The sequence below is a fragment of the Choloepus didactylus genome, chromosome 17 (genome assembly GCF_015220235.1).
Source record: "Choloepus didactylus isolate mChoDid1 chromosome 17, mChoDid1.pri, whole genome shotgun sequence".
Lineage (NCBI taxonomy): Eukaryota > Metazoa > Chordata > Mammalia > Pilosa > Megalonychidae > Choloepus > Choloepus didactylus.
Window position 1 is genome coordinate 18001948 of NC_051323.1, and position 27883 is coordinate 18029830.

Here is a 27883-nt window from a genome sequence, read left to right on the forward strand (position 1 = left end):
CATAGTTGTGCTGTTAGTGAAAATAGAGTGACTACATCTTGTTTAAGGTTGTCTTTTTACCATAATTTGATGAACACAACATTAAAAACACCAACACAAGAATTTTTGCCTAAATAGTATCAGTGATCATTTGTAATAATTTGGTTCTGTGACAACTGAAAATACTAAAGGGAGATGATTTCAAAACTAATTTACATTAAAACAGTGGCCTTCTAAGTCTTTAAAAAAAATAATTGCTAATGAATATTGTAATTCTGCCTGCAGGTTCCAATTAAACCCATCTTCTAGGTATTCCATAAATTTAATTTTTGAATAATCATTATCGATATTTGACTGTGCAGCCTTCATAGTAACATCTTTTAGAATAAATATTTGTAATTGATTTTACTGGCAACTTCAAACTAGGAACAAAATAAGATGTTTATCCTTTATTCTGTTTCGGTATTATCCATTAATATACTCTTAAGAATATTTGCTTTATTGATACTCTTAAATTACAACCATTCTTTGACTCTTTCAGGCTGAAATCTGATGTTCAAAGCTTTTCGTTTTGGTCTTTAGAATGAAAAAATTAAATAAAGTAACCTGCAGATGTATATTAAACTGTTGTTCTTCATTAAAAAATTCATAATAAAGTAAAATAAAATGGAGTAGGGTGGCTCGGGAATGTAATCATGAGTTTGGAGTATAGCCTGGCACTCCAAATAATGGTTATGTTATCCTGAGCTGAAAGCTTTTAGGGCAAAAGGAAGAAGTGAATGGGATGACCCACTTGAGACAGCACCAAGGGAGGAGAGATGGCTTCACACAAGGGAAGATGGCAACGGGCAGAGAAAAAAACGATGAATAATTAAAAGGGAATTTGGACACACCTTCAATGTCAGTTCACCTCAAATTCCCCATTTTGCCCTCACCTTTCCCAAAGCAAGCAGCCCTCTTATTTAACTTAACTGTTAATGTGTTGCTTGATCTCACTGATTACTCTAGAGCACACAAAAACATAAGCTAATTGTTATTTTATTGAAGAGGAAAAATATTCTGAAATATTTGTTAAATAACAATAATTACTGACAAAATATTTTTTCAGGGTTTGCAAGCCTCACCATCTGGTGAGATGTAGTGAGCTGTCAGTACCCCTTACCATAAACCCCAGGAAAATCCAAAAGATTTTCTCTGTAGCTTCCAAATTTCTAAATATATGCCCTTATTTAGTCCAAAAGTAAACAATAAACAAGTTGACAGAGAAATTAGAAGGATAGCTGAGAGGAAAAAATGTTAACAATTGGTGACTCTAGAATGAAGGGTAGATGGGTGTTCATTATACCACTGAATTTTCTTAGTTTTTTTAGATTTGCATTACAGGCAGGCTGAAAAGCTGCTTTAGTGCAATCATTTCTTCCAGACTTGCCTAGAAAATATATTCAATTTTCTTTTCAAACCAGAAATAGAAAATCAGTTCTTTTCCAGGTCATACCCACTTTATCTTCTGTCTAAAAAAGCTTCCCAAGCTTTCTGGAAATTTTAAATTAAGGAGCTACAGTACACTGATATGGTTTTATGGTTCCTGGGAGGTGTTCTGAGTCAAAAATCTCATCGAAGGTCTGTGATGGTTACTGCTCGGTCCACAACAGTCACGTGGCTGCAGCTCTGCGATGGGAGAAAGGGAGAAAGGTAAAGCCCTTGGAATATTCCAAAAAGTCATTTTTAAAAATTCTTTATTTAAATCATCATTCTAGACCAGTGTTTCCCAGTCTGAGAGCTAGACTCCTGAGAAGCCACCAAGTGAATTTAGGGATCTGGGAATCAACACTCCCACCAATCCCTACTTATAGATGGAATAAATGTCTGCCATATATCTTTATTTTTAAAATATATATATATATTTTAGAGTCATTTGTAAAATATACATTTAAAAGAACTACTGAAATTTGCGGTAGTATTCTGATCATTCTATCAATCAACAGATAACAAAATACACTACCATCACATGGGCCATGCTAACTTTTGGCATGCAAAGCGGTCTCTATAGCTGATAACTTGGGCACTAGCATACCGGATTTTTTTTTCTGATTGTACAGCCTATTTCAACATATTGGGACTGAGACATTTATTAAATCCAAAGGCAGACCAATCTATTTTTGAACAGATATCAGAAACTTCTTCCTCATACTGAGCTGTAAACTCATTCCAAGAGGTCTTAGATTTAGTACCTGAAGTCATGGAAAATACATCCACTGCCTTTTTTAATATGATAACTCTTCTAACACTTAGTCAGCTCTCATTTCCCTCCTACGGTTTCTCCTCTAAACATCCCCAGTTCCTTCTGAGTCTCTTTTCCATATTGGCCCATCTTTCTCTGAACTCAAAAGGGATAATAAGGAGGAGGTCTGGCCAGCACATTAGATCTGAGAAGCAGACATAATACATCATTGAAACTACTGATGTTATCATCAACTAAAACTTTTCCGTCAAGGAACAATATATAGGGAAAAAATAAATTCCTAGAAAAGTCACTGAATCCTTCTTATCTAAGCAAAAATCTAGAATCAAATATGCTTAATCTATCGGTTTTCTTTTTAGGTAAAATTCATGTAACAAAAACATTAAACATTTTAAAGGGTACAATTCAGTGGCTTTTAGTACATTTACAATGTACAACCATCATCTCTACATAGTTCCAAAACCTTTTCATCATCTCCAAAAGAAACCCTGTACCAATTAAGCAATAACTCTCCATTCTCCATTCTTCCCAGCTCCTGGCAACCTCGAGCCTGCTTTCTGTCTCTCACCAATTTACCTAATCTGGATGTTTCATAGAAAGGGAATCACACAATAAGTGGTCTTTTGTGTCTGGCTTCTTTCACTTAGCATAATGTTTTCAAAGTTCATTCACACTGTAGTGTATATCAGTATGGCTTTTTTTTTCTCAACATTCAGATCTCCTACTGAAGTACAGGCTTAGCAACTGATGTTGATGAAGAAAGAAACCAAGATTTAACAAGCCACATACCATACTAGGTACTTTCTGCCCATTACTTCTTTAATACTCTCAATAACCCTATAAAATAGATATTATTTTTATTACGCTCATTTTACAGAGGAGAAAATTGAGGCTTGGGGAGGTGAAGTAGTCTGATCAAAGATACACAGACATTAACTACAGAGCTAAGACTGAAATCCATTCTTATCTCATGCTGCTTCCCGTGTATGTCCTTATTGTGGGGATCTGGAATGACAAGTGACAAGGGCTGATGTTCTATAAGGGTCAAAAAGGTTGATGCACTTCATCAGCTCTGACTGTCCTCCCAGCCTGAAGCAAAGCCCCAATTTCATCCACACAGATACATACACAAAACAGAGGTGGATCCTTGCTGTGTGGATGAAATCCTTTCTGGCGACAAGAAGAAATCTCCTCTAGTCCATGGTCTGTTAGTTTAAAGAATCCAGTTCTGAAAGAAGAAAATGCATGTCCAGAGTTAAGTAAAAATGTCCCCTCATCCCTAAAACACACACACACACACACCAAGAAACTGGTTCTGGTCTACAATGCAGAACTCATTTTGAGACAGCTTCAATAGGATGTTAGCTCATAGGTCTCCTTTCTGGTGAATGAATCAGAGTTAGGGAATGACTCATCACTGCCCCCACACTTATTTTGCTGGGAGAATTCATAGTAAATGGTAGGATTTGGAATGAAAAAGAAGTAACTCTGTGAGGTAATCTGTTAGATTTTAAAGTGCTCTTATCTGACATCAGTCTCTTAAAATCCCTATCAATTCAAGCAAAACACTTCAAATTTCTCATGGACTTTTCACAGAAAAGCATAAAGTCATTGCCTGGATGCTGTTTTAGTTTCCTGGGCTGCTCAAGCAAGTACCATGAAATAGGTCACATTAATCAATGGGAATTTATTTGCTTACAGTATTGAGGCTAAAAGAAAGTCCAAATCAAGGCATCATCAAGGCAGTGCTTTCTTCCCAAAGACTAGTATTCTGGGGCTGGCTGCTGGCGATCCTTGGTCTTTAGTTTGTCACAATGGCAAGGCGCAAGGCGGCACCTCCTGGTCTCTCCCTTCTCTTCTGGACTCCACTGATGTTCAGCTTCTTGCTCCTGTGGCTTACCCTCTGTCTGTATGAATTTCATTCTGCTTACAAAGGACTCCAGCATAGGATTAAGGTTCATCCTGATTGGGTTGGGCCACATCTTAAGTTACCTCATCAAAAGGTCCTACCTATAATAGGGGTTTAAGAATATGTTTTCTGGAGTAGACACAACTTTAAACTACCACACCCCACCTTCTGGACCCCAAAAAGACACGTTTTTTATACATGCAAAATACATTCGTTCTGTCATAACATTTCCCAAAGCCTTAAGTCATTTCAGTAACAATGCGAAGTACAAAGTCTCATCACAATGGTTATGGGTATGGTCTGTTCTGGGACACAATTCCCTTCTGAGGATCCATAAAATCTAGAAAAGAACTTATCTGCTTCCAATATAAAATGGAGGGACATATATAGCATAGACACTCCCATTCTAATAGGGAGAAATTGGAAAGAAAACAGGAGTTACGGGTCCCAAACAATTCTGAAACCCAGCAGGGCAAATTCCATTAGATTTCAAGGTCTGAGAGTCATGTACAGACTGATATTTTGTCCTTCAGGCCTGATGGAGTAACAGCCCCACTCCTTCCAAGCACTTGCGCAATGGCCATGCTCTCCCCAACACTGGGGTGAAGGCTCCGCCCTCTCTGAGCACTGGGATGGCAGCCAGGTTCTCTGGAAAGCCTGGGACAAATGCCTCACCATCTCTGAACATTGGGGTGGCAATATTCTCCCTGAATAACAGGTGGAAGGCCCACCCTCTCCACAGGGGCAGACCTGCCCGTTTAACACACATGGGTGGGTCTGCTCCCTTGGCCAGAGTAGATCTCTTTGGTCCAGACCTCAGCTTCCATCATTCTGCCCTTGAAGCCATTCTTCCTTCAGTTTGTCTCTTCTCTGTCCCTTTCAGTCTAGGCTGGCATCATCAAGGTGATGCTTTCTTCCCAAAGACTGTGGTGTTTTGGAGCTAGCTACCTGCAATGCCTTGCCTTAGCTTGTCACATGGTAAGGCACATGGTGGCATATTCTGGTCTCTCCCTTCTCTTCCAGATTCTGTTGATGTTCAGCTTCTTGCTTCCTGTATCTTTTTCTCTCTGTGTCTGAATTTCATTCTGTTAATAAAGGACTCCAGTAATAGGATCAAGATCCATCCTGACAGGGTTGGGCCATATCTTAATTGACGTAACCTCATCAAAAGGTCCTACTTACAACGGATTCACACCTACAGGAATGGACTAAGATCAAGAATGTATTTTCCTGGAGTACATACAGCTTCAAACACCACAGGTATCTTTTTAAACAATTGTAGTAGGCTTATCAATATTTGGGGCTTAATAGGGAACATTTTAAGAGCAAATAAATATAACAACTTATATATTTTATAGAGAACAAAGAGGCAAGGGCCCTTTAACTCCCAAGAAGAGAGACTTTTTTGTCTACCTTCCCTACTACCTCCTTGTAACACTCAGACCCAGGTCCCATGTACTTACTCCTGGAACTTGGGGGAGCAAACAATGGCTACTGACTCTGGCAACATCATCTGGTAGGAGCAGTGAGTATGCAGATCAACACTGGAGAGAAAGGCAGTCTGTGTGGGATGAGTCTGCAAAGACAGAAACAAAGTCAGAGAAGACACAGTGAAGAATGCCCAGTCAAGAAGGGTCCATGAAGGAAGATAGATTCAAACAGCTCTCAATGGCTGGCCATAATCTCCTTCTCAAGTACAAAGCCATATGTAGCCATGAGGAGAATGTCAGAAGTTCATAACTAGCAAAATTCCTTTCCAGTATTTTAAACAAGTGTAGTTTAACATGAAAATGTGAAGAGAGTCATAATTTCTAACTGACCATAAAGACAATTTATCTGGCTCCTCACAAGCTTGCTCTACAAAATGGAGAGTTACCCACTGTGGGGTCAAAGGAACATGCTGCTCAGTGCTTCAAACTGGTAGAAGTCAAGGACTTAACAAACCACAGAGGAATGATTCTTCTTCCTCTCAGAGGTGCTCAAAGGTGAAGGATGAGCCTTCATAGAACACTTCCTCCTCCTTTGGCTTCTGTGCCTTAATGCTACTCGCATCTTTTTACCTGTATCTCTCTGCTTCCTGACTCACTCTCTCTAAGCTCCCCTCTGTAGCTCGTACCCAAGTTGCTTGTGAATTTCTTCTTGCTTTGTACTCTCACTCCCTTCCAAGACTCCCAAGATCAGCTCTATGCAGAGGACTAGATTTCTCTTTCCTACCTTGATCTTGCTCCCAAGTTCCAACCTCACATTTCCAGCTGCCTAAGAACCATCCCCACCAATGTGATACCTCAACCAGTACCTTTGATTTACATGCTCAGAACCGAACACACCATTTGCACTACTTCCAAAGTAAGTCCTCCTCCTCGATTCCCTATTTCTGGATATGTGATGATCACTGCCACCCCCATGAGCCAGGCAAGAACTCTCTGAGTCATCACTGATTCCTCTCTTACTCATTCCCCATATTACCTTCTGAAACCTCTCTCACATTCATCGCCTCCTTCCTGAATGCACTATCACCACCCTAGCTCTTATTGTTACTGGATTTTATCACTATACTAATTTCTTAAATGATCTCCCTGCCTCAACCTACCTTAAAACTGTCATTCTTTAGATTTTCTAATGTATGGCTTTAATCGTATCATTGCTCCATTCAAAAACCTTCAAGAGTTCCCAACTTACCAAAAATGACAACTATTTTGCCTGTCTACCCAAGACCCTCCAGAGCATGGTTTCAGTATATTACAATGTATTGTAAAACTTATCTACCACTGTTTACAAACAGGAACCATAATCTGCAGCAAACTGGACCACTCAATACTTCAGGAACACAGCCTGCGTGTTCCCAATGTTGTGTCTTCAATAGAGAATTCTCCCTTGGTCTACCTCTTCATCTCAAAATCTTGCCGTCCTTTTAAGATCTATCTATATGATTACCCCTTTCATGGACATTTTTAGCACTCCCTTCACACCAGGCAGGACCCCCTCCTCCTCTGAATTCTACAGCACTTTGCACCTTTTGAGGCACTTAGCACATTCTGCCTCATGTTAAGAGTTTTATTACTTGTCTATCTGTCTAACATTCCTTATGAGACTAAAATTACATCTTTCTCAAGTATGTATTCCCTGGAAGATAAGGAACACATTTTCTATCTCGCCATCTACTACAATGGAGGATATACAGCATTAGGCAAATAGGTAACTATTTATGGAATTAAATGGAAGAAAGGACTGAAAGCATACGGAACTGCCTCACAGGCCACTATTTTTCAAAATTCTGAACTACAAGTATTTACGATCTTCCCCAACCCAGAAACAAGCCTGACTTATTTGTCGGTAACTGTTACACAAAATGAAAAGCAGCTTGATCTGTGAGAGTTAGGGATTGAAAAGGAATGGCAAGAAAAACGAATTAATAATTAATCCATATGAAAGGAATTATATTTCACCTGAACATTGCCCAAATGCTACCATATTGTTACCAGAAAGTTACACAAGATATGTAGGCATTTAAAAATCACATGCATTGTGGCCCTTCTGGTGTATATAAAGGTATACGCTACTTTAAGAAAGAAGAAATGCAGGCATCTGAATTAAGTTCCTTGATTCATTTAAAATATTGTAATTTATTTACCTTTTAGGAACTTCATTTGTATAAGGTAGACATAGCCTATACAGTCACAATACCCTCATTCCAGGGCAGCATGCTATCACCATTCTCACAGGGAAACTGGGACTTTAGGGAAACTAGTTTATTTTTATTTTTAAAAATACATTTACAAAATGAAAAAAATTTAAAATCCCTAACTAGTCCACAAAAGTCAACACTGGATTGCAGAAAGACAAGTATGCTAGGGGCTACATCCAAAGGAGAGGAAAATAATAATCTAAGCAACTTGGAAGCAATTTACTTTGCTCAATGAAAGAAACAAGTGGTGTGTTTATAACATCGTGAGGAAAGAGGAGACTAACCCTCAGAGAGCTTGGAATTGCTTACATGAATCCAGCCCAGTGTGATGAGACCCTGCTGATCCTGTATGAGGAAAAGTTCTTCTTCGTTCTCTGTGTTACAATAATCGGAACCAGCACTTTGCTTGGGGATGAGAACGTGGGTAATGGTAAATTCATTCCTCATCTGCCAAAGGAGAAAACAGCTCATCACAATTCCATGTTACTTATGCAACCCTACTACGTCATAACAATGGAAAGTTAAACCTTTATACAAGTGAAGGCCCTTCCCAGCCCAACACAAGGCTCCTTCTTAGAGCTCCCTGAATTCTGACCACAACCTTAGCTTTTTTTTTTAGAGAAGTTGTAGGTTTACAGAAAAATCATACATTGAATTCGGGGTTCACACATAGCACCCTATTATCAATACCTTGCACTGGTGTGGTTACATTTGTTACAACTGATGAAAGCACATTTTTATATTGTATTTTAACTATAGTCTGTGGTTTAACTTACGATTCACTGTTTGTGTTGTGCAGTTCCATGGATTTTTTAAATTTTTATTCTAGTAACATATATATATAACCTAAAATTTCCCCTTTTAATCACATTCAAATATAAAATTCAGTGCTGTTACTTTCACAATGTTGTGCTGCCATCACCACCAACCATTACCAAAACTTTTCCATTGTCTCAAATAGAAACGATGTACAATTTAAGCCTTACTGCCTATTTTCTACCCCGACCCCACCTCCTATATTCTAGATTCTGCCTCTATGAGTTTGTTTATTCCAATTATTTCATATCAGTGAGATCATACAGTATTTGTCCTTCTGTGTCTGTCTTACTTCACTGAGCATGATGCTGAGACATACCCCAGTACTGTCTGATGCCCAGCCTGGGTTAAACACCACAGTCCTGGGGGAGTTTTCTGCTACAGCCAAATGGATGTACTCATGGTTCTTGAGAAGTTTCAAGCCGAGTACCATTTCTCTTCCTTTATTCATGTCTAAAGTCATTTCCCTTTCTATTTCTCTAAGTCCTTCTCATCCTTAAGACTCAGTTTAAATGTATTCCACCTCATTCATTTATTCATACCTCATTCATTTACCAGTTTGTAATGGGTCATATGCCTCAATTTAGTGCTCTTTCCTTCTTCTCAATTCCTTGTGCTCACATTGTACACAGTATTCACTGTGCTCCTTATCTTCTGATGTATATTTCCTATCTCTCCAAAGGGATTGGGTGCTTTTTATGGACACAGACTACATGCCTTACATATTTTAGATTCTGAGTCCCCACATAAAGTAGGTGCTCAAAAAATGATACATAGGTAATAACTTGTATCTGCTCACCAGGTTTAGAATTAGGTATTTCTTACTACCAGCTTTAAAATAATCAATTTGATTCAAGGGAAATTGAAAACTAATCAAATACAGGGTCACCAAATTCAAAGCAACACTGCATTCCCATTATGCAGTGCATAGTTCATACAGCAGAGAGATCAGCACAAAAGATAACTGACCCTGAATATCTTCTCTAAAGGTCAGAGGAAGCCAAGGGGGGGGGAAGAAACAGTCTCAGCTCAGGAGAGAGTTTGTTTTTACCAGTTTTCCACAGAGAATCCCACATGTCTCTACTCCCCGGGCAGTGTTGGCACTGGCTAACTGGAGAAACTGTGGGCAGAGCCTCCTGGGCACCACCACATGGCGCAGTCCATCAATTATAGGAACTGTAATGGAGAGAGAGGGAAAATCTGAGTCCACGGGCTGAGCCTCCCCAAGCAGACCTCAGAATTGATGGCCCTGGGAGAGCAAGGCTAAGTCACTGAGGTCCTCCCAACTTCAGGCAGCAAATGGGGAATCTCTTCCCAATGGCAGAAAAAGAACATTGTAAAATCTTTTCCCCAACTTCTGGCCAGAGCCTTTGGGTGTATTTTACTTCAAGGAAAAGAGCAGGCTTATCTTATCTTATCATTCAAGTTAAGATAAGGGTAAGCTACTACTTTAAAAAAAGTTCTTGAGATATTGAGGAATTCTCTTTCAGAATCTAAAACAAAGGATTTAAAAAATAATCTCCCCATTCAACTGAATTTTCATTTTCATTTTCATTTTAAATCACTTTTTATCTCAGATAAGAATATCAGAGGGCATGATTTTCAAAGAAATACCAAAGACATATCCTTGACAATGGAAAATAATTTGGGTAATTATTTACTTCTGAACTTAGTCATTTAGAAGAAAGTTAAAATGCCAAGAAAACAAACCAAAACAATACAACAAAAACACAGATTACACCCCCACCCTCCAAAAAGCTATAGATGGACAAAGCAGCTCATAAAACCTACTTCTGAACAGACCCCAGTCCCTGAACACCACAAACTGTAAAAGAGCCAGCAGGCCAAAGTTAGGGGGCATTTTTCCAAGTTACATTTCCATACAAAAAACAATAAAAAAAAAACGACAAGGGGTGTTCTGCTCCTGCACATTCAACTGTAAGATCTGAATTCCTGCAGAGGTAACAAAGTCAGACCAAGAGACACGTGGTCACACAGTCCTAGAATTCTGAATGACAGTTTTGTACAGTCCCTTCCTTTCAATTTGATAATCATTTACTGAATGCATACCAGTAGATACTCTGCTCAGCCTGCAGGGAACACAGCTATGAATTTAAGACTCAAGCCCTAACCCACAAGAAGCTAAAGTCTAGTTAGAGACAACTGACTACACTGTCGAGTGAATGATCTGAATTGCGTCAGAGCTAAAAATAGCTCTGGGGGTTAGGAAGAAGGATCAATCTGAGTGAAGGGCAGGGCAACAGGGAAAACTTCAAAAAGCAAGGAAGGCAGAAACAGAGAAGAGATTCTAGGTAGATGGCAAAATGTTAACAAACCTCCTTGGATAAGCTATTTTGGGGAATATTCTGGGAACATGAAACTCCAATTTGACCAGAGCATAAAATATGTGTGAAGGAACAGCAGTGGGAGATAAGTACCTGGGGAAGTGTGGGGGCGCAGAACCTGGGCCCCTCCCCTCTACAGTGATTTCACATAGCTGCCTACTTGACTGGGACAGAGGGACACACGTTAAAAGTCACCAGACCTCCCCAGGAGAGGAAAAAATGTATTGTTAACAAAGCATTGAAACCCCGTTCCCCTGATCACTGTTGATAACAATCTCAACACCCTTGCATCACAAGACCCTGCCAAAACTCTGTTCTCATACCCTCCTTGTCCTAACCCTTATAAACCACCCCCTGGCACTCCCTGCTTTTGCGGAGCACTAACTTCCATCTTTCCAGCCCTCTGCCACCATGGAACCATAACTCCTGTAAGTAAGTCCTATTAAACTCATGTCTAACTCTGTGCCTGGCATGTTCTTGGTCCTAGGGCTAAGCTGGGTTGTGACAGGAAGTGGGGAAAAGTCCTAGGGGCCAGGCTTCATCGTACAGCCCTTCTTCCCATTCTTACGGTGTATTTTAAATGGATCTTCTACAAAACTGACTCCCTTAAACGACTACTTGAAAGTTGATTCCTACATCAAAAAATCTACTCAAATGATCAGGATATACTCATCACTTTGCCCTATTGTTAGTTTCTCAGCTAATCAATCAATGGTGAGAGGAGGAAAGACTGTCAAAAGTTTTTATGGCTAGACTCCTTAAAGATTAGGAATTCTTACAGAACAAGCACAATTCAACAGCCCTGTTTTGCTTTTTAAAAGCCAGTTGTTGAGTCACAAAGTGGTACCATAAATTTTAAAGTTTCCTTCACAAAAGGCTAAGAGGGGTCTCTAATTCACTGAACATATTAAATCTCTGTATAATCCTGAAAAGTAAAGGGTCTGACTCAAGGTTGTAATTAGCTCTTCAGAAAACTGATCTGGCTCCAGGTAAATGATATGGCTCAAGCAAAGGCCACTTTTCCTACTGGCTCTAGATTATAATACAGCCAATGTGGCAGGACACAGTATGGCAACACAGAGCCTAATAAATAGGACCATGGAGGTAATTTTAGGCTGAATCCCCTAGAAGGATACTGTTTGGCTAGAAGTGAGACAGAAGAGGACATCAGCAAATGGACTCACTATTTTCTGAGTTGCTCAGTGCTCCAGGTTTCAAGGATCTGTCCACCATAGGGGGCTTAGCTGGCCTTACACTTGTATTACAGTCTGAGGGCTTTGTGGAAGAGACAGGTGCTGTGGGAAACACATCTAAGGAAGGCTTTTCCAAGTCAGGCACCAGAGGGCCACCTAGGCCAGGATCCACCTTCCCAAACTCCTGTACAATTTTCAGTCGCTCTTTTTCTAGCTCCTGGTTACGGATCATCTCCTCAAAGGCATGGAACTGTTCCTGTTCCAATTGCTGCTGCTTCTGTTGTGCTACCCTTTGTCTTTCCTTTTCCAGCTCTTGCTGGATGGCCATGTTCCGGGCAAACTCCTCTGCTTCCTTCTTCTACAAAGAAAGAAAAGGATTTAGGCTAACACTGGAGTGACTACACACCGCAAGAGAACAGGCTTTCCAACAGGGAAATTTCCTCCAAAACACTTCTACTCTGGACTGATTTCCCAACACAGAATTCACACTTCTCTCAGTGTTTCTGCATCTACATGCTATATAGCCACCACTCCTTTCTACCTTGCCACAAGAATACCTATTCTTCAAGGCCAGTTAAGTCCCAATCCTAATCAGTACCTTTCCCCAATGACTCTAACTAATATATTTTCATCATTACTGAAATCTCAAAGCATCTTACTATTTGTACCCCATAAATTGCATTAATTAGTTTTATTCACTAACAATGCCATGTATACATTCTGTATCTCAAGTAAGATTGTAAGCTGAAACTAAATCCAAATCGACCCCTGCTATTTTGGGGGTCTCAACTGATTTTTATCCCAAAATAAAGCCTCTAATTTTTTTCTGGTTATTAGTTCAATACAGAGTGATATATTAAAAGTAACAAGAAATATCAAGTAATAACCTCTTTGTTAAGGTTCATTCACTCAGTGCATCGAAATATTTGTCTCATAGCTTCTCAATCCTCTGCTGATTTTCAACAAAGTAAGCACACAACTACAAAATAATGTGTAAGTACTTGCAGTGCGTATTCAAATCCAACACAAGCGCACTGATAATGCCCTTGGATTTTGGCCACATGCCTTAACTCTGACTCTTCCCAACAGGCACCATTTGAAAATAGCTTGAAAAAAATCAATTATTATAAACAACTTCAGGTATAACCAAATGTGACTCAAACCCCAAAATTCTCTGACCTAAAAACCTGTTTTGGTGAGAATTTTCATTGTTCTTAGGGTCTCATTTTAGATATAGCAAAAAGGCAAAAAATTTTCTACTCCTCAAGGCATAATCTTGGGCTAGTAGATTCACCTATGTTACAATTCTCAACCTAAACACTTGTGTCTTCTTCTTCTTATTATTTTTTTAATTTCTTGCCCCAAAAAAGTGGAGGTAGTAGGATGATCTTCTGAAATATCACCTTAAAATCACAGGGCAGAGCCTAAATGACCAAATGCTTTCCTTTTCTTTTTTCTTTACTGTTACATACTGACCTTTTCTTCATTATATTCTGTATATTCTTTGGTATATCGTTTTAACAGCTCTGCCTTCAGCTCTTCTGCTCTGGGAAACGCAATCTCCTTTAACTTCTGAAATACAAAACAAAAAATTGGTAATGAGAACAACTGCAGTTAGTTAAATAGAGAAGATAACAAGTCAAGTTGGCAATGCCAACAATGTATCTAAAAATTATTTAAAATACTCTCCACTGTACCATAATTGCTATTTCAGAACTGCTCTGGTGAAGTAACCAGAGATACATCACATAATGCAGGGTTTGGTACTCAAATGCAGGGACTACTATTTTTATACTGAAGTTAGTCTGTGCTGCTTTAAAACTTTTAGATAGACAACAATGACAGACCTACCTTTAATGTGTCTTTCTTTTCAGGAATGACAGCTGTTTTGTAATCTCGATGCTTTGGTAATTTCTCAATAAACAGCCTAAGGGAACATATCAGAATGATTATGATGCAAAGAAAATGCCACAAAAATCCTACAGCAATGCAATTCCCTTTTCCTGCAGCTACCACACAAAGGGTCTCCAAAAGTACAGGGAGGGAGAACAGGCACACCCAGTCAGGCCACACTCCCTACCCATCTCCAACCCTGTAAAGAGCAACAGTATTTCCCTCCCTTCTCCCAAATTAGATGTGTAACAGCAAGCACCAGACTTCTAGACAAAAGATAGTGTACTGGGTTGAAATTCATGTACACATAGAACTTCAGAATGTGACCTTATTTGGAAACAGAGTCTTTGGAGATGTAATTGAGGCTATAACAGATAGTTAACCTGAGGATGTAACAGATTAGGATGGGCCCCAATCTAATGACTGGTGTCTTTATAAGAAGAGAAAGCAGAGACCAGAGATATAGACACACAGGGGTGAAGACCATGTGAAGATGGAGGCAGAGACTGGAGTGATACAGCAAATAAGCCAAAGAATGCCAAGGACTGCAGGCAACCACAAGAAGCTGAAAAAGGCAAAAAACATGTTCTTAATCTTAATTCATTCCTGTGGATGTGAACCCACTGTAAATAGGATCTTTTGATTGATGAGGTGACTTTAGTTAAAGTGTGGCCCAACCCAATCAGAATGGGTCTTAATCCTATTTCTGGAGGCCTTACAGAGAAGGCCCCAGAGGAAGCCACAGGGAAGAAACGGGAAGTCATTGAATCCGGAGGTGAAAGGAGAAGATGCCGCCTTGTGCCCTGACATGTGACAGAAAAGTTAAGGCATGTGACAGAAAAGCCAAGGACCAAGGATCTCCACACAAGCCCCAGAAAGGCACAGCTTTCAGGGAGAAAGCACTGCCTTGCTGATGCTTTGACTTTGGACCTGTCCTAGCCTCAAAACCATGAGAGTAAATTCCCGTTGTTTAAGCCAACCCACTGTATGAAACGAATAGAGAAGGATTCTTTCCTAGAGCCTTCATAAGAAGCATAAACCTACTGACATCTTGATTTCAAACCTCCAGCCTCCAAAACTGTGAGAGAATAAATTTTGGTTGTTTTAAGCCACATAGCTCGTAGCACTTTGTTATGGAAGTAACGGAGAAAAAAATTTTTTAAAGTCTATCCTGTGTCCAAAAGTTTACCTCCAAAGAAAGAGACTCTAGAGCTGTGATTATAAGAGACTTTCATAGCAAAGGGCCTCTGTCACAAACATTTTTCAGAAAACAGTTTGGCAGCGAAGGGTAAGAGGCTAAGAGAAAGCCCATAAAACTCCATTGCTACTCCTAGCCATGTGTGATCTTTAGCCTGGCCTTTCGTTCCCTTTAGTATTCATGTTCCTTTGAAAAAAAGATAATTTTTGCAACATATTAAGCACTGATATGCTTAAACAGCATGAGTTATATGCATGTTACATGTGTTCATTAGAGAAATTTGTTATAATCTTTGATGAAAGAGAGAAATATAAGATGCTAGATTTTCTCTCTCAGTTCTTGCCCTCATCTGTAAAATTCAGTGGGGAAACATAAACTCAATAAATTCATAGACCCTTAATATTAAGAATATTTACTTATGGATAATGAAAACAAATAGGCTAGTCTTTGTAAGATCTCAATCAGGGATATAATTTTATTCCATAATAATAATGGCTAACACTTATTGAGTGCTTACAATGTACCAGGCATGGTTCCAGGCACTTTCTTTAATGTATTAGCTTGTTGATTCCTTACAACAGCAGTGTGAGATAAGTCACTGTAACTATCCCAATTTTACAGACAAGAAAACCGAGGCACAAAGAAGGTGATAACTTGTCATAGCTAGAAAGTGGCAGATTCAGAATTTCAACCCTGGCAGGCCAGACCAGGCTCCAGATTCTCCTCTTTTAACCATTACACCATATTGTCTGGAGTTCCTAGGATCCCCAGAACTGTTGGAGGGGTCTGAACAAAGGTGACTTTGAATAGAATTAAGTTGTAATGAATAGAAACCAAGACCCGAAACAAACAGATTGAGGTTACCTTGCCTACAGCCCTAAATTTCTGAACTGGAGTTAGTTAAACTGACTCTTTTTGTCCATGGGATAGGAGTAAATGCAGAAGGAAGCCTCTCAGTAAGGGGAAAAGAAGACCCCCACCAAAACAAGCCCTCTATAATGGGCCCTCCTCCTTCAGTTCTGTATTAAGCACATGAAAATTTCATTTAAATCCAATTTTTAAGTTCTGTCAGACAGGTATAAATTCTAAAATCAAGATGATTCAAAAAATCTTCCCTTTGTTGTGTTCATAAATAAGATATAAACTTAGTTTCCTCAAGGTCTATATTTAAAACAATTACAGGTTTATATATTCAAACCATAAGGTCCTGAGGATATTAGGATAAATAAGACAAAGCTCTTGTGTTCGGAGACTTACAATTCAGTAGACTTTGGCCCCAAAGACCCAAGTGTTTACTTCCTTTGGCAGACTAAATGTGCTTTGCATAGAAGCTGAACCAGCAAAGCAAGCACCATGTCATTTAAATACCATGTTTATGTTCACTTATGTTCTCATCCTGAAGAACTAGACTATAAACTCCCTGTGGCCAGAGATTTCTGTGTCACATACTCCTAAAGCCATCACAATGCCTTGTATAAAGAAGCACTCAGTAAATGTATGATGAATAAAATGGTCTCAAAGCCTTTGGATGAGTTAAATGAAAAAACAAAAAAAAAAACAAAAAAAACACAACTTCTATACAAGGTGTAAAAAGTATACCCAGTATGCTACCTTTGGGTAAGAAAGGGGAAAAATAATATATATTCATTTTGCTTGTAAGCACATAAAGATACATAGGATGGATATACAGAAACCAACAAAAATAGTGGGCAGGCCACTCAGCAGGTAAACTCACTGCCGCCGCCCTCCCCTCGCCACGGGACATGATTCCTAGGGGTATAAATCCCCATGGCAACATGGGACATGACTTCCAGGGATGAGCTTGGACCTGGCATCATGGGATTGAGAAAATCTTCTTCAACAAAAGGAGGAAGACAGATGACACAAAATAAAGTTTCAGTAGCTGAGAGATTTCAAATGGAGTCAAGAGGTCACTCTGGAGGGTATTCTTATCCCTTTTTAGTTTTTAGTGTGTTGGAATGGCTAGAGAGAAACACCCGAAACTAATGAACTGCAACCCAGTGGCCTTGATTCTTGAAGACAATTGTATAACTGTGTAGCTTACATGGTGTTACTGTGTGATTGTGAAAACCCTGTGGCTCACACTCCCTTTATCCACGGTATGGACAGATGAGTAGAAAAATGGGGACAAAATTAAATGAAAAATAGGGTGGGATGGGGGGGATGAAATGTTCTTTTTTACTTTTATTTTAATTTTTTTTGGAGTAAGGGAAATGTTCAAAAATTGATTCTGGTGATGAATGCACAACTAAATGATGGTACTGTGAAAAACTACACTGTGGATGATTGTAGGATATGTGAATATATTTCAATAAAACTGTATTTTTTAAAATAGTGGGCAGGGGAAACAAAGTGGATCAGACAAGAGTGGGAATGAAACTTTTCACCACGTACCTCTGTATATTATTTAAATTTTGAACTATGTAATGAAATCCACTTTATAAAACTCTCAGATCTGTACAGGGATACCTTCAAGGGTTTCAGTAACTATGATCAATGCGGGACATTTGAATAGAAGAGTCCCTTGAAAAGAGAGATTGGGCAACCCAGTGTCCATATTGGAGGCAGCAGAGCTTAGTGGTTGGGAGGACAGGCTCCAGAGCCACTCTACCTTGGCTCAAATCCTGGCTCTGGCACTTGTGAACTGTGTGATCTCGGATAAGTCACTTCATCTCACCATCATTAAATTTCCTTACATGAACACAAACTACTCCTACCTGATAAGGCTACATCAAGGCTTAAAAAGATAATGTAAATAAAGGGCAAATTACAGTGCCTAGATATAGCTAACATCTGTTATGTACTCATGCGATTGTTTTTACCAACAAACAAACAAAAAAATGTCGGCAAGAACAAGAGATGAAGATGTTAACACCAGAGCTAGTAACTTTCTAGTTCTAGAATAACTGTGACCCAGATGTATACTGTTCTCTGTGGTTATATCTGGTTGCAGCCTAGAGAAAGGAAATGTACCAGAGCAAACAAACATGTACTGGCAAAAACACAACCAAAACAACCCAACAGAACAATGGAAAAAAGAAGAGATAAGCAAAAGAGTAAATACAAAAGGTAAATAAATATATGAAATGGTGCTCAACTTCACTCATAACGAAGGAAATTCAAATTAAGATGAAACGTTATTTTCATCTAATAGATTGGCAAAGGTTTAAAGATTGATTATGCCCAGTATAGAGAAGGGTGTAGGGAAATGGGTGTCCTCATACACTGCTAGCAAGATTATAAATTGATATAACCATTCTCCCTAGAGGAGAGTGGTGAGAGACAATTATTCAAAATTTAAAATATGTATATCTTTTAAATTCACAATTCCACCTCTAGGAATTTATCCTAGAGAACATCACACAATAGTAGAAAGAAATGTATAAGACTATTTGATATAGCCTTGTTCATAATAGTGGGGAAAACTGAAAACCATGTAGATGTCCATTAATAGGGGATTATTTAATAAATTATGGTTCACTAAAATGTGAAAAACAATGTATTCATTCATTCAAAAAATATTTAATGAACATCTACTATGGGTCAGGCTTATTCTAAAATCTGGGGATATAGCAGAGAATGACCAACATACTCTGAACCTCCCTCCCTCCCTCCCCCAAAGAACATACATCACAGTGGAAGGGAAGACAATAAACAAAACAAAAAGAATGTTATAATTAGTGCCAAGGAAAAAAGTCAATAATAGAGAAGGGGGATAGGAAGTGAGGAAGAGGGGTTGAAATTTTAAATAGGGCAGCTAAGGAAGGCATCGCTGAGAAAGTGAGCCATGGAGGTATCTGAATAAGATAGCTCCAAGCAGAAGGAATAGTCCTGAGGCTGAATGAAATGGATTAGTAAGTCCTAATATGGAAAGATAATACTGTTAAGAAAGCAAATTGCAGAACAGAATATAATCCCATGGTCCCATTCATCCTTTAAGAAAAAAAGGACACATCTGTGTGCTTGCATGTGCACAACATAAACATTTTCTTTCTCTTTTTTAAACATTTTCTTGTACACAGTGGTAGATGCGGCTTTTCTTCTCGTTTATATCTCCCTTGTTATACTGTTTGAAAAATTTTAAAACCATGAACAAATATTAATTTTATATGAAAGTAAGTAATTCAAAAAGTCAAGCAGAAATTCAGCAGCATACACACATTTGGGACTCTCATTTTACTCCTTCAAATCTTAAAAATTAATCAGCAAAGTATGCATAATCACAGATGCAAACTCTCTTCAGTTTTTAAGCCCCAATGCCAGTAGCGAACATTATCCACACAGGAGACAGCTCATTTTCAGACAGAGGGTCTGTGTGAAGGCAGGTCCACAAGGCAGACAGGAATTGCCTGAACACTCTGCAACTCCCTTCTATGTAGCCTAGTCTATGACCATAAAAAGCTGTGAAAGAATCCACCGCCTGGTTTATTGTCTGTGCTCATCATGAAACTATGTACTGATTTAATATGCTGAAGATCCTTCTTCTATACTGGGGTCTGCAAAAGGCAAAGCATTCCTACAGTAAAGAAAACCACCGAAGGGGGAAATATGCCTGAGATCATTAAGAAGCCTAAATTGCTCCAGGAAAAAGAACAAACATGCCTTTTTAAACCTGAATTAAAGTATCCACAAAAGGTCTAGAACAACGATTCTCAACAGTGAGGGAGGGAGAGGCATGGTGAAGGAGATGCCTACCATCCCTCAACTTTAAAAACTGCCAAAATGAGTCGCTGTTACTAATAGGAATATATCAAGTAAAATGTGGTAGAAAAGCAAATTGAGAATCACTGTGCTAGTACGTTCTTTTGTAATTCCTGGAGCTTTATCAGTTCACAGAATCAGAATCAGGACCTTGAAGAGATATCGGCAAGAAAAATGAAGATAGCTACATTTATTGGCCCAAGTTAAGCCAACCCAACAAAGCCCCAAATTAAGCCCCAAATCCAACAAATTAAGTAAATGAACTGCTAAATTTCCCTGAACTCAACTCTCTTCCAGCCTAGTTCATCATATCAAACAAGTCCTGTAAGTGGAACATCCTACACAGGGACAGATTCCCTATATCAGTCCTCTCTATTTACACTGCTATTTATGTCACTCAAAGTAACACCAAATCACATTAAAAAAAATTCATTAAGTATATGTGTACTCAATCCTATTCTCTCTTGCCAACTTAAGAAGTTTACTGCTACAGTTAAACTCACTCTCTTCTGTACCACCAGCCTATCCTCCTCTACCCGAACCTTCTCATCAGCCAAAAAATATACTCTAGAATCTTTGAATTTAAAATACATACACACAATCCTTGACCCCCTTCAACCATTTCCCTTTTTATCTACTATTCTTCCTATCTAACCTTCTGCAAAGAGTTGTCTTGGCAAACTACCTTTGGTGGATCAAACCCAGTTGGCCACCTGTTTTCGTAAATAAAGTTTCATTGGAAATAAACAATCAAAACAAAACAACAAAAAAGTTTCCTTGGAGCACAGCCACACCATTCATTTAAGTATCGTCTACGGCTGCTTTCATGCTACAAAGTTAGGTGAGTAGTTGGTACACAGACCAAATGGCCCACAAAGCTGAAAATACTGTCTGGCCCTTTACAGAAAAATCTTGTTGACCTGTGGTCTATACTCATTGTCTCCACTTTCCTACTGTCCATTTCCTTTTCAACCCACTCCAATCTAGTGTCTCCCTAATCCTTCTAGTGATACTGCACACCAAAATCATCAGTGACATCATGTTACCCAACCCTGAGGCTGCTCTTCTATCTGCACCCATTTGACACAGCTGCCACTCTCCTTCCTCAAACTCTGACCTCTTTTGGCTCCCATGACCTTTCTCTTTTCTGGTTTTCCTCCTGTCTCTCAAATCTTCCTTCTAAGTCTCCTTTGCTGGCTCACCCTCCACTAATCCAACCTCAGGGCTCAGTCCTAGGTTCCTGCTCTCTTCACTAGTATCAAGGATTCTTGACCCTTTTGTGTGCCATGAACCCTCCTAGTATTTACTGAAGCCTAAGGACTCCATCTAAGAATAATTTTTTAAGAGATAATATAAAATATAAAGGATTACACAAGAAACCAACTCTACTGAAATGCAGTGTTCAAATCATTGTTTTGAAAAAATTGTGATACTGTTAATATATGTGCTTCATTAACACATTAAATAACAGGATCTAGTCATGGGTTTAATAACTATGTTCTGCAAATCTAAAGTAGAGATAAGTGTACATGATATTTTGCTATATCAGCAACAATTGTAATGTGACATGAAAATCTCTTGATTTCTACTGGTGACAAAGTCACAGATATTACTGTGTGGTTTGAGGCCTACATTTGAAATTGATGGAAAGGCTTAAATTTCAGTTAGACATTATAAAAATAAGAAAAAAATTTTCCCATCCAAGTTCATGGACCCTTGAATTCTATCAAGATATCCTTGTGGGTTCCCCAGAGCCCAGATTAAGAACCTCTGTACTAGAAGGTCTCAGCCTTCCTCAAGGCTTTAGAATCATGCATATGGTTTTTTTTGCTAAGGACTACTGCATTTACATTTCCAACTCAGACCTCTTCAACGAACTCAAAATGGTACATCCAACCTCCTACTTGACATCTTTACTTGGGTATCTCACAGGCAAATCAAACTTATATGACAAAAATCAAAACAACAACAAAACCCTTGAACTCTTGAATCCCCCTACTACCCAACCCCTCTTCAACATCACTCTGCCCATCTCAGTAAATGGAACCTCACTTCCCAAGCAGCTAAAGGCAGAAACTTGGGGTCAACCTCAATACTGTCTTCTTTCCCAACGACCAGCAAGTCCTGTGCTCTCTACTGCAAAGATACCGACTGCATCTGCTGCTTTCCCTGCTACCACACTACCTCAAGCCACTGGCATCTCTCCTGAACTGTTGCACAAGTTACCTAACTAGTCACTGCCTTCTCTCACTCTCAACATCCCCTCCACCATTCACCACACAGCAGCCAGTATTAATATTTTTTTAATGTAGGTCAGATAGGTCACAACCTCACTTTAAACTTTTTAATGGCTTTCTATTGCTCTCAAGATAAAAGGCAAACTCCTTATCGTGGCCTATAAAGTCCCGCATGTTCCAGCCCTGTCTGCCTGTCCAACCACATCTGGAGTCACTCTCCCTCCTCACTTGCTACACTACAAACACCATGATCTTTCAATCCCAGAACACACTATGGTGTTTTCTACCTAAGAGTTTCTGAACATGTGTTTACCTATTTTAAATACCCTGCCCCATGCTCTAGGAAAGACCAACTCTATTGTATCCTTCGACTCTCAGCTTAAATCTTATATTCTCAGACAGACCTTTCCCCAACTACCCTGTTTAATTAGATCCCCTGGTTATTCTGTCACAGCATCCTCTTTGTTTCCTTCACAGTATTTTCCTTATTTTGTAACTCTGTATTCATTTGCTTCTGTGTTTACTGTCTTTTCCTACAACTAGAAAGGAACATCAATAAGGACAAGGGTCACATCCACTTTACTCACTACATGTATCCAGCTAAATAGCGCAGTGCCAAGTATACAGTAGATATACTCAATATATATTTGTTGAAGGAATATGGTGCTAGCCGCCAAGCACTTTTTACATGAAACATAAGGACCCAAAAGGTCCTTCTGAAAACACCCACCTGAGTGAGTTCATGACTCTACTCAATTTTCTCAATTAGTGATTCCCCAAAGGAATCCCCATGGTCTCATTCTGGGGAGAATTATCAACCAAATTACTGGGAATATATAAGAAACTATTTCTACTAGCAGTAGTGTATAAGAAGGGAAGCACAGTAGCCAAAGAAACTTCTCAGGAAAATACATTTTGTGTCGTTCTGAAACTAGGAATGAAAAACTCAGACCAGTGAGAGGCAGAAATATAATTACAATTCTGTGAAACTTTACCAACACTGAGGTCACCTGACAGGGCATGATGGCAATGATTAACTACAAGGTCTCTGAGGAAACAGGAGTTACTTGTAAACTCAAACTACAACAGCAAAAGACTCTTAAATGACAATATGATCCTAGACAGTCCACTCTTCCACTTACTTTTCTATAGAGTAAGGGTTCTCAACCAGAGGTGCAACTTTGATCCACAGAGAACATTAGATAACGTCTGGCACCTAGTAAGTAGAGAGAGACCAGAGATGCTGCTAAATACTCTCCAATGCTCAGGATAGCACACCCCACCCCCCACCCCCCAAGAAAGAATTATCCAGTCAAAATGTCACTGGTGCTGAGGTTGCGAAATCCTGCTTTAGAGTACTACGTAATCAAAAACAATGTGATAATTGATATGCATATATTATCTCTGGAAGGACATAAAAGAAATTAGTAAGAGTGATTATCTCTGGAAAGGGGAACTGAGGGCTTACAGGAAGAGAGGAGTAGTAGAGAAAACTTACTTTTTAACCATGTAGATTCTTTTATACTTTCTGAATTTTGTACCATATGTATATATTACCTACTCTAAAAAATAACAAAAAGTCAGCATGGCTCATGATTGTGATCTCAAAAGACTACCTTAGACTCACAGAACACTACCAAAAGAAAAACAAAAAGAACAGGACCTATGTTGTAGAATGAATTCTGAATTAGGAATCTGAAAACCTGGGTTTTGTCACTCTGAACCATGGAAACTGAGCACATCACTAAACTTCTCTGAGCTTTTTTTCCTGCTGTACAGAATGGCACAATAATGTACTCCAATCGATGCACAGGGAACTGTGAAGAGCAAATGAAATCACGCAGGTGAAATGTCCTATCAACAATTAAGAACAATACAAATAAGTTGTAATTATTTTTTTTTTAAAAGGCCCCTGCCTGTATTATGAAAGAACAAGACCAGAAATTATAACAAAGACTCTTTAACATTATGACCTTCCTAAATTACAAATCATTTCATTGCCACTGGGGTTTTAGGAGTTATGCCCTGTTAATAGTACTGAAATCTTCCATTTATGCTGCCTGCCCTAAGATACTAAGCAACTTAAGGGAAAGGTCTGAATATGACAAGCCACACAAACTGTAGGCAGTTAATAATTAATTTGATGACTTGGGTGATCATGAGAAAGGTTAAGAAGAAAAATTTTCTTCTAAATCACACAATTTACTGCAAAATAAGTAGAGGAAAGGAATTCGAGCTCTGCTAAACCTCAACAATAATCCTCTGCCTGGCTGCCTTCATCGAGAGATGCCAATAAAAACATCCATCAATACTTAACACGCCCAATTAAATCACCAACACTTCTGCCTAAGGCTGGGCCACGTGGGCATAGTCCAAAGAGCTACATCTCTTACTCATGAAATTACTGAGTCATGAAAATAACATCTTCAGTACTCATGTCTTTGAATGGCAAGGACAATCAATACGGAGGAGTTGCCAGCAAAAATGATTAATGCCTGTGATTTCATAAAGTTCTCTAGTTTTAGCAATTCTGAGCAAAATATGTAAGCAGAAGAGCAGAATAAGTAAGGCATCAGTCACTGGGAAAGGAAAAGGAAACTGCAGGTATCTTACGTGATGTACTTGTTATAGAGGATGAAAGCATGTTCAATGTTGCCTTCCTCTGAGTAAACAGATGCCATTCGGATAATCTCAACTCCAGAGCGGAAGTACCGACGGGGTGGAGTATCTTCATTTATCTCCACAGCACTACCCAGCTGGGAGAGAGCCCTCACCCTGTCTTCGGGCGGGAGGCTCACATCTCCATGGTCAGGCATCAGGACCAAGAAGTTCTGAGATACGAAAGAGAAAAGAGATGGCATCAACAACATGGTCCCCATCATCCCAGCACAGCCTAGCACACAGCATGTTTAATGTTTACCTCATAAATCTCTACCTTACAGGTGTACTGTGGGTCATATCAAATAAGATCTTCCCACAAGAAAGCTGAGACCCTAGAGGAAGCTAAAATGACAATGAAAGGAATGGAAGACTCAAAAACCCACAATCTCTGTGACATAATTAGGTGGTACAAGGAATATAACCATAATGGGACACAGGGAGTTCAGTTCTACCTCTTCCTGTTAATCATTCCCTGTCACCAAGTTTCCCTGCTCTTAACACTATAAAAGTGGGGACAGTATCTTATATTTCTCCTTCGGCTGCCCACTTCCCTCCATCCCAGTACCTGGCAGAGTACTCAATGAACTTTCATGAGGATTGTTAACTGACTCCAAATTTGATCATTTTTATTTGAGAGTAACTGACACTTTTTTTGAGGTGTACTTTCTCAAATTAGAGCATAAAGTTAGTTAGGGGAGCTGGTCTAGAAATGAAAGGTCACAATCCCAACTCTGCTTGCTAAACCACTATTTGTCAATAATAACATCACATCATTGCAAGAAATTTAGGTCTTAAAAACAGCCATTTACACAAATCTATCTTCAAAGACTAAGCACTCTTTGAATAACTAAAGAGCACAAGGTAACTTTCAATGAAAAAAAAAAAGCTGGGAGTTTCTCCTACCCGTGTCCCCAAATCTACAATTGAACTTCTAGAATCTTTCTAGATACAGTTGCTATTAGAATCAGACTCCAACATCTAATCAGTTATCATCATTTCCTGTCATCTCAAAAAGGAATCCGGGTATTTGATACACACTGAATTACAGTACACCCTACCCAGTATGCTCTAGAATATAAAAACTACAGCAGAATTGATTATGGAATTCAAGCCCCATCTTGTTTTTCCAATCTTATACCTTACGCCTTCTCAACAGAGATCTTTTGCTTCAGTCAGGATTCTGACCTGCCCAGGAATCCTCACTTCAGTTTCAGCTGCTTTCACTATTTTCTGACCTAACACCTCCCACAGAGATATTCTTCTCTCAGCCAATTCTATCTCCAGCTCTCTGGGATATCTGGGTCCTCCAGGAAGGTTCCCCTCTAAAACACAGTCATTACTAATAGTACAAAAGCTGTGGGGACTATCAGGGACGTAGAGACATTCCATCTCTCACAGAGCCTGACAGGGACTGAAAAAGACGCTAGCGAATCTCAAACCTCCCCAAATTGTCCGATTATAAACCCAGTCCATAAAAGCTAATCGAAGCAGAGAATGCTCGCCGCATCTCAGCGCCTCTCTAGAGGGAATCTTGTGGGTCATGAAAGGAACTCCATCCCGAAGCCAGCAAGCAGTCCTGGGTACCACAGGGTTGAGCAACACCCCGAAGCGATGTGGCATCCGCAAATAAGGGAAGAGGATGGCGTAGGGGACTAAGGAGAAAGAACGAGGAGGCGAAAGGAAGGAGCAGGAATTAGCAGAGGGAGCGTATACAGGTGACGGGGATCCATCCACAACTGCTTGGGGCTCCCTTCCTGAAGGCTCTCAACCCCGGGCATAATCGGCCAAGGTTTTCGCGTCTTTACAGGGCGAAGGGCTGGGAAGCGCAAGGCCCCGCGGGTCAAGCGCCAGCCCACGGGGACCGGAACCGACAGGGGACTCGCCCGCGGCAGGCCGGGCGGGAACGAGGGGCAGGAGAAGGCTGTGGCCCTACACTCACGGCGGCCGCTCCCCAGCAGAATCCCGCCACGCTCAGCGCCCCGGCCTCACCACACACCCAGAACCCTTCCCCACCTTTCCCCGCGGACGACACTCCGAGTTTCCGGAAACGTCACATCCGGGGCCCGCCCCACGCACTCCGGCTCGTCCGTCAATTACCTTCCCCAGACCTAAGGACAAGGGGAGAGGAGCCGGTGGGTGGGGCTGAAGCAGCCCCCTGCAGAAAATCCGACCAGCGAGGAAACAGCACATAAAGGGGCAGCCATCTTGGTAAAGGAAAATGAAGCTGGAGGAAGAAGGAACTCAGGTGTTAAAGGAACCGGTGATTTAAACTTTAAAAACAACATTTATTTTATGAATATTTTCAAGCATACAGAACAATTGGAAGAATTTACAGTGTAAACCTATATGCCTACCACATATTTTCCACCCTTGCCATTTTACTATACTGGCTTTATCACATGTTTATCCTACCACGGATCTACCTTTTCTTTAAAAATGGATTGCAGAGTAAATTGCAGACATCAGTATACCTCCACCTGAGTACTTCAGCACGAATATCATTAACTAGAGTTCACTAATTGCTTGCAGTTTTTTCCTACGAGGTAAAATTTACAATGAAATGGAGGAATCTTGAGTGTACATTCATTGAATGTTTACAGATGCATACCAGGTATTATTACTTTTTGAAATACATTCCTCTTTCTCACCCCCATCCCCAATTAATTGTTTTCAAATTATTTTTACATTGGGTAGGGGTTTCCTGCCAGATAGCCCCTCCATCACACTGGAACAAATCCTGCATTCAAGGAGGACAGTTGCAAACCTGGCTAAACTATCCAGGCTTTGTAAATGGGGAAGAGAAAACCCCTCCTGAGTTTATTCTTTAGCTTGTTGTGTTACTCTCTACTCAAAATTGGTAGTCGGAGGAAATAACTTTTGTTGCCTAGTAACATTAGACAAGCTTTTTTGTATATTTATATTTGTACTAAATATACAAATATAAAAATGTTTTTGCATTGGGAGAGCAAATGAATGTCAACCATGTAGAGTTGAAAAAGGGAT

The 27883-nt window shown here is 39.6% G+C and overlaps 1 protein-coding gene across 4 annotated transcripts; it reads right to left on the bottom strand.

Annotated features, from left to right (window-relative positions):
• Positions 1-1001: 1001 nt before the first annotated feature.
• LOC119512588 (STAM binding protein) lies at positions 1002-26964 on the bottom strand. 4 transcript variants are annotated; one of them, XM_037807352.1, is made up of 10 exons: positions 26894-26964; positions 24833-25050; positions 14021-14096; positions 13646-13741; positions 12161-12527; positions 9683-9807; positions 8125-8262; positions 5594-5706; positions 3350-3449; positions 1002-1647 (listed from the first exon to the last, which is right to left on the bottom strand). In XM_037807352.1, the coding sequence occupies exons 2-10, from the start codon at positions 25033-25035 to the stop codon at positions 1591-1593; spliced, it is 1275 nt and encodes a 424-aa protein (XP_037663280.1). In that variant the 5' UTR covers positions 25036-25050; positions 26894-26964; the 3' UTR covers positions 1002-1590. The 4 variants fall into 4 exon arrangements, with proteins under 4 accessions (XP_037663280.1, XP_037663278.1, XP_037663279.1 ...); XM_037807350.1 differs by lacking the exon at positions 26894-26964 and adding an exon at positions 26019-26887; XM_037807351.1 differs by lacking the exon at positions 26894-26964 and adding an exon at positions 26820-26884.
• Between the last annotated feature and the right edge of the window lie 919 nt (positions 26965-27883).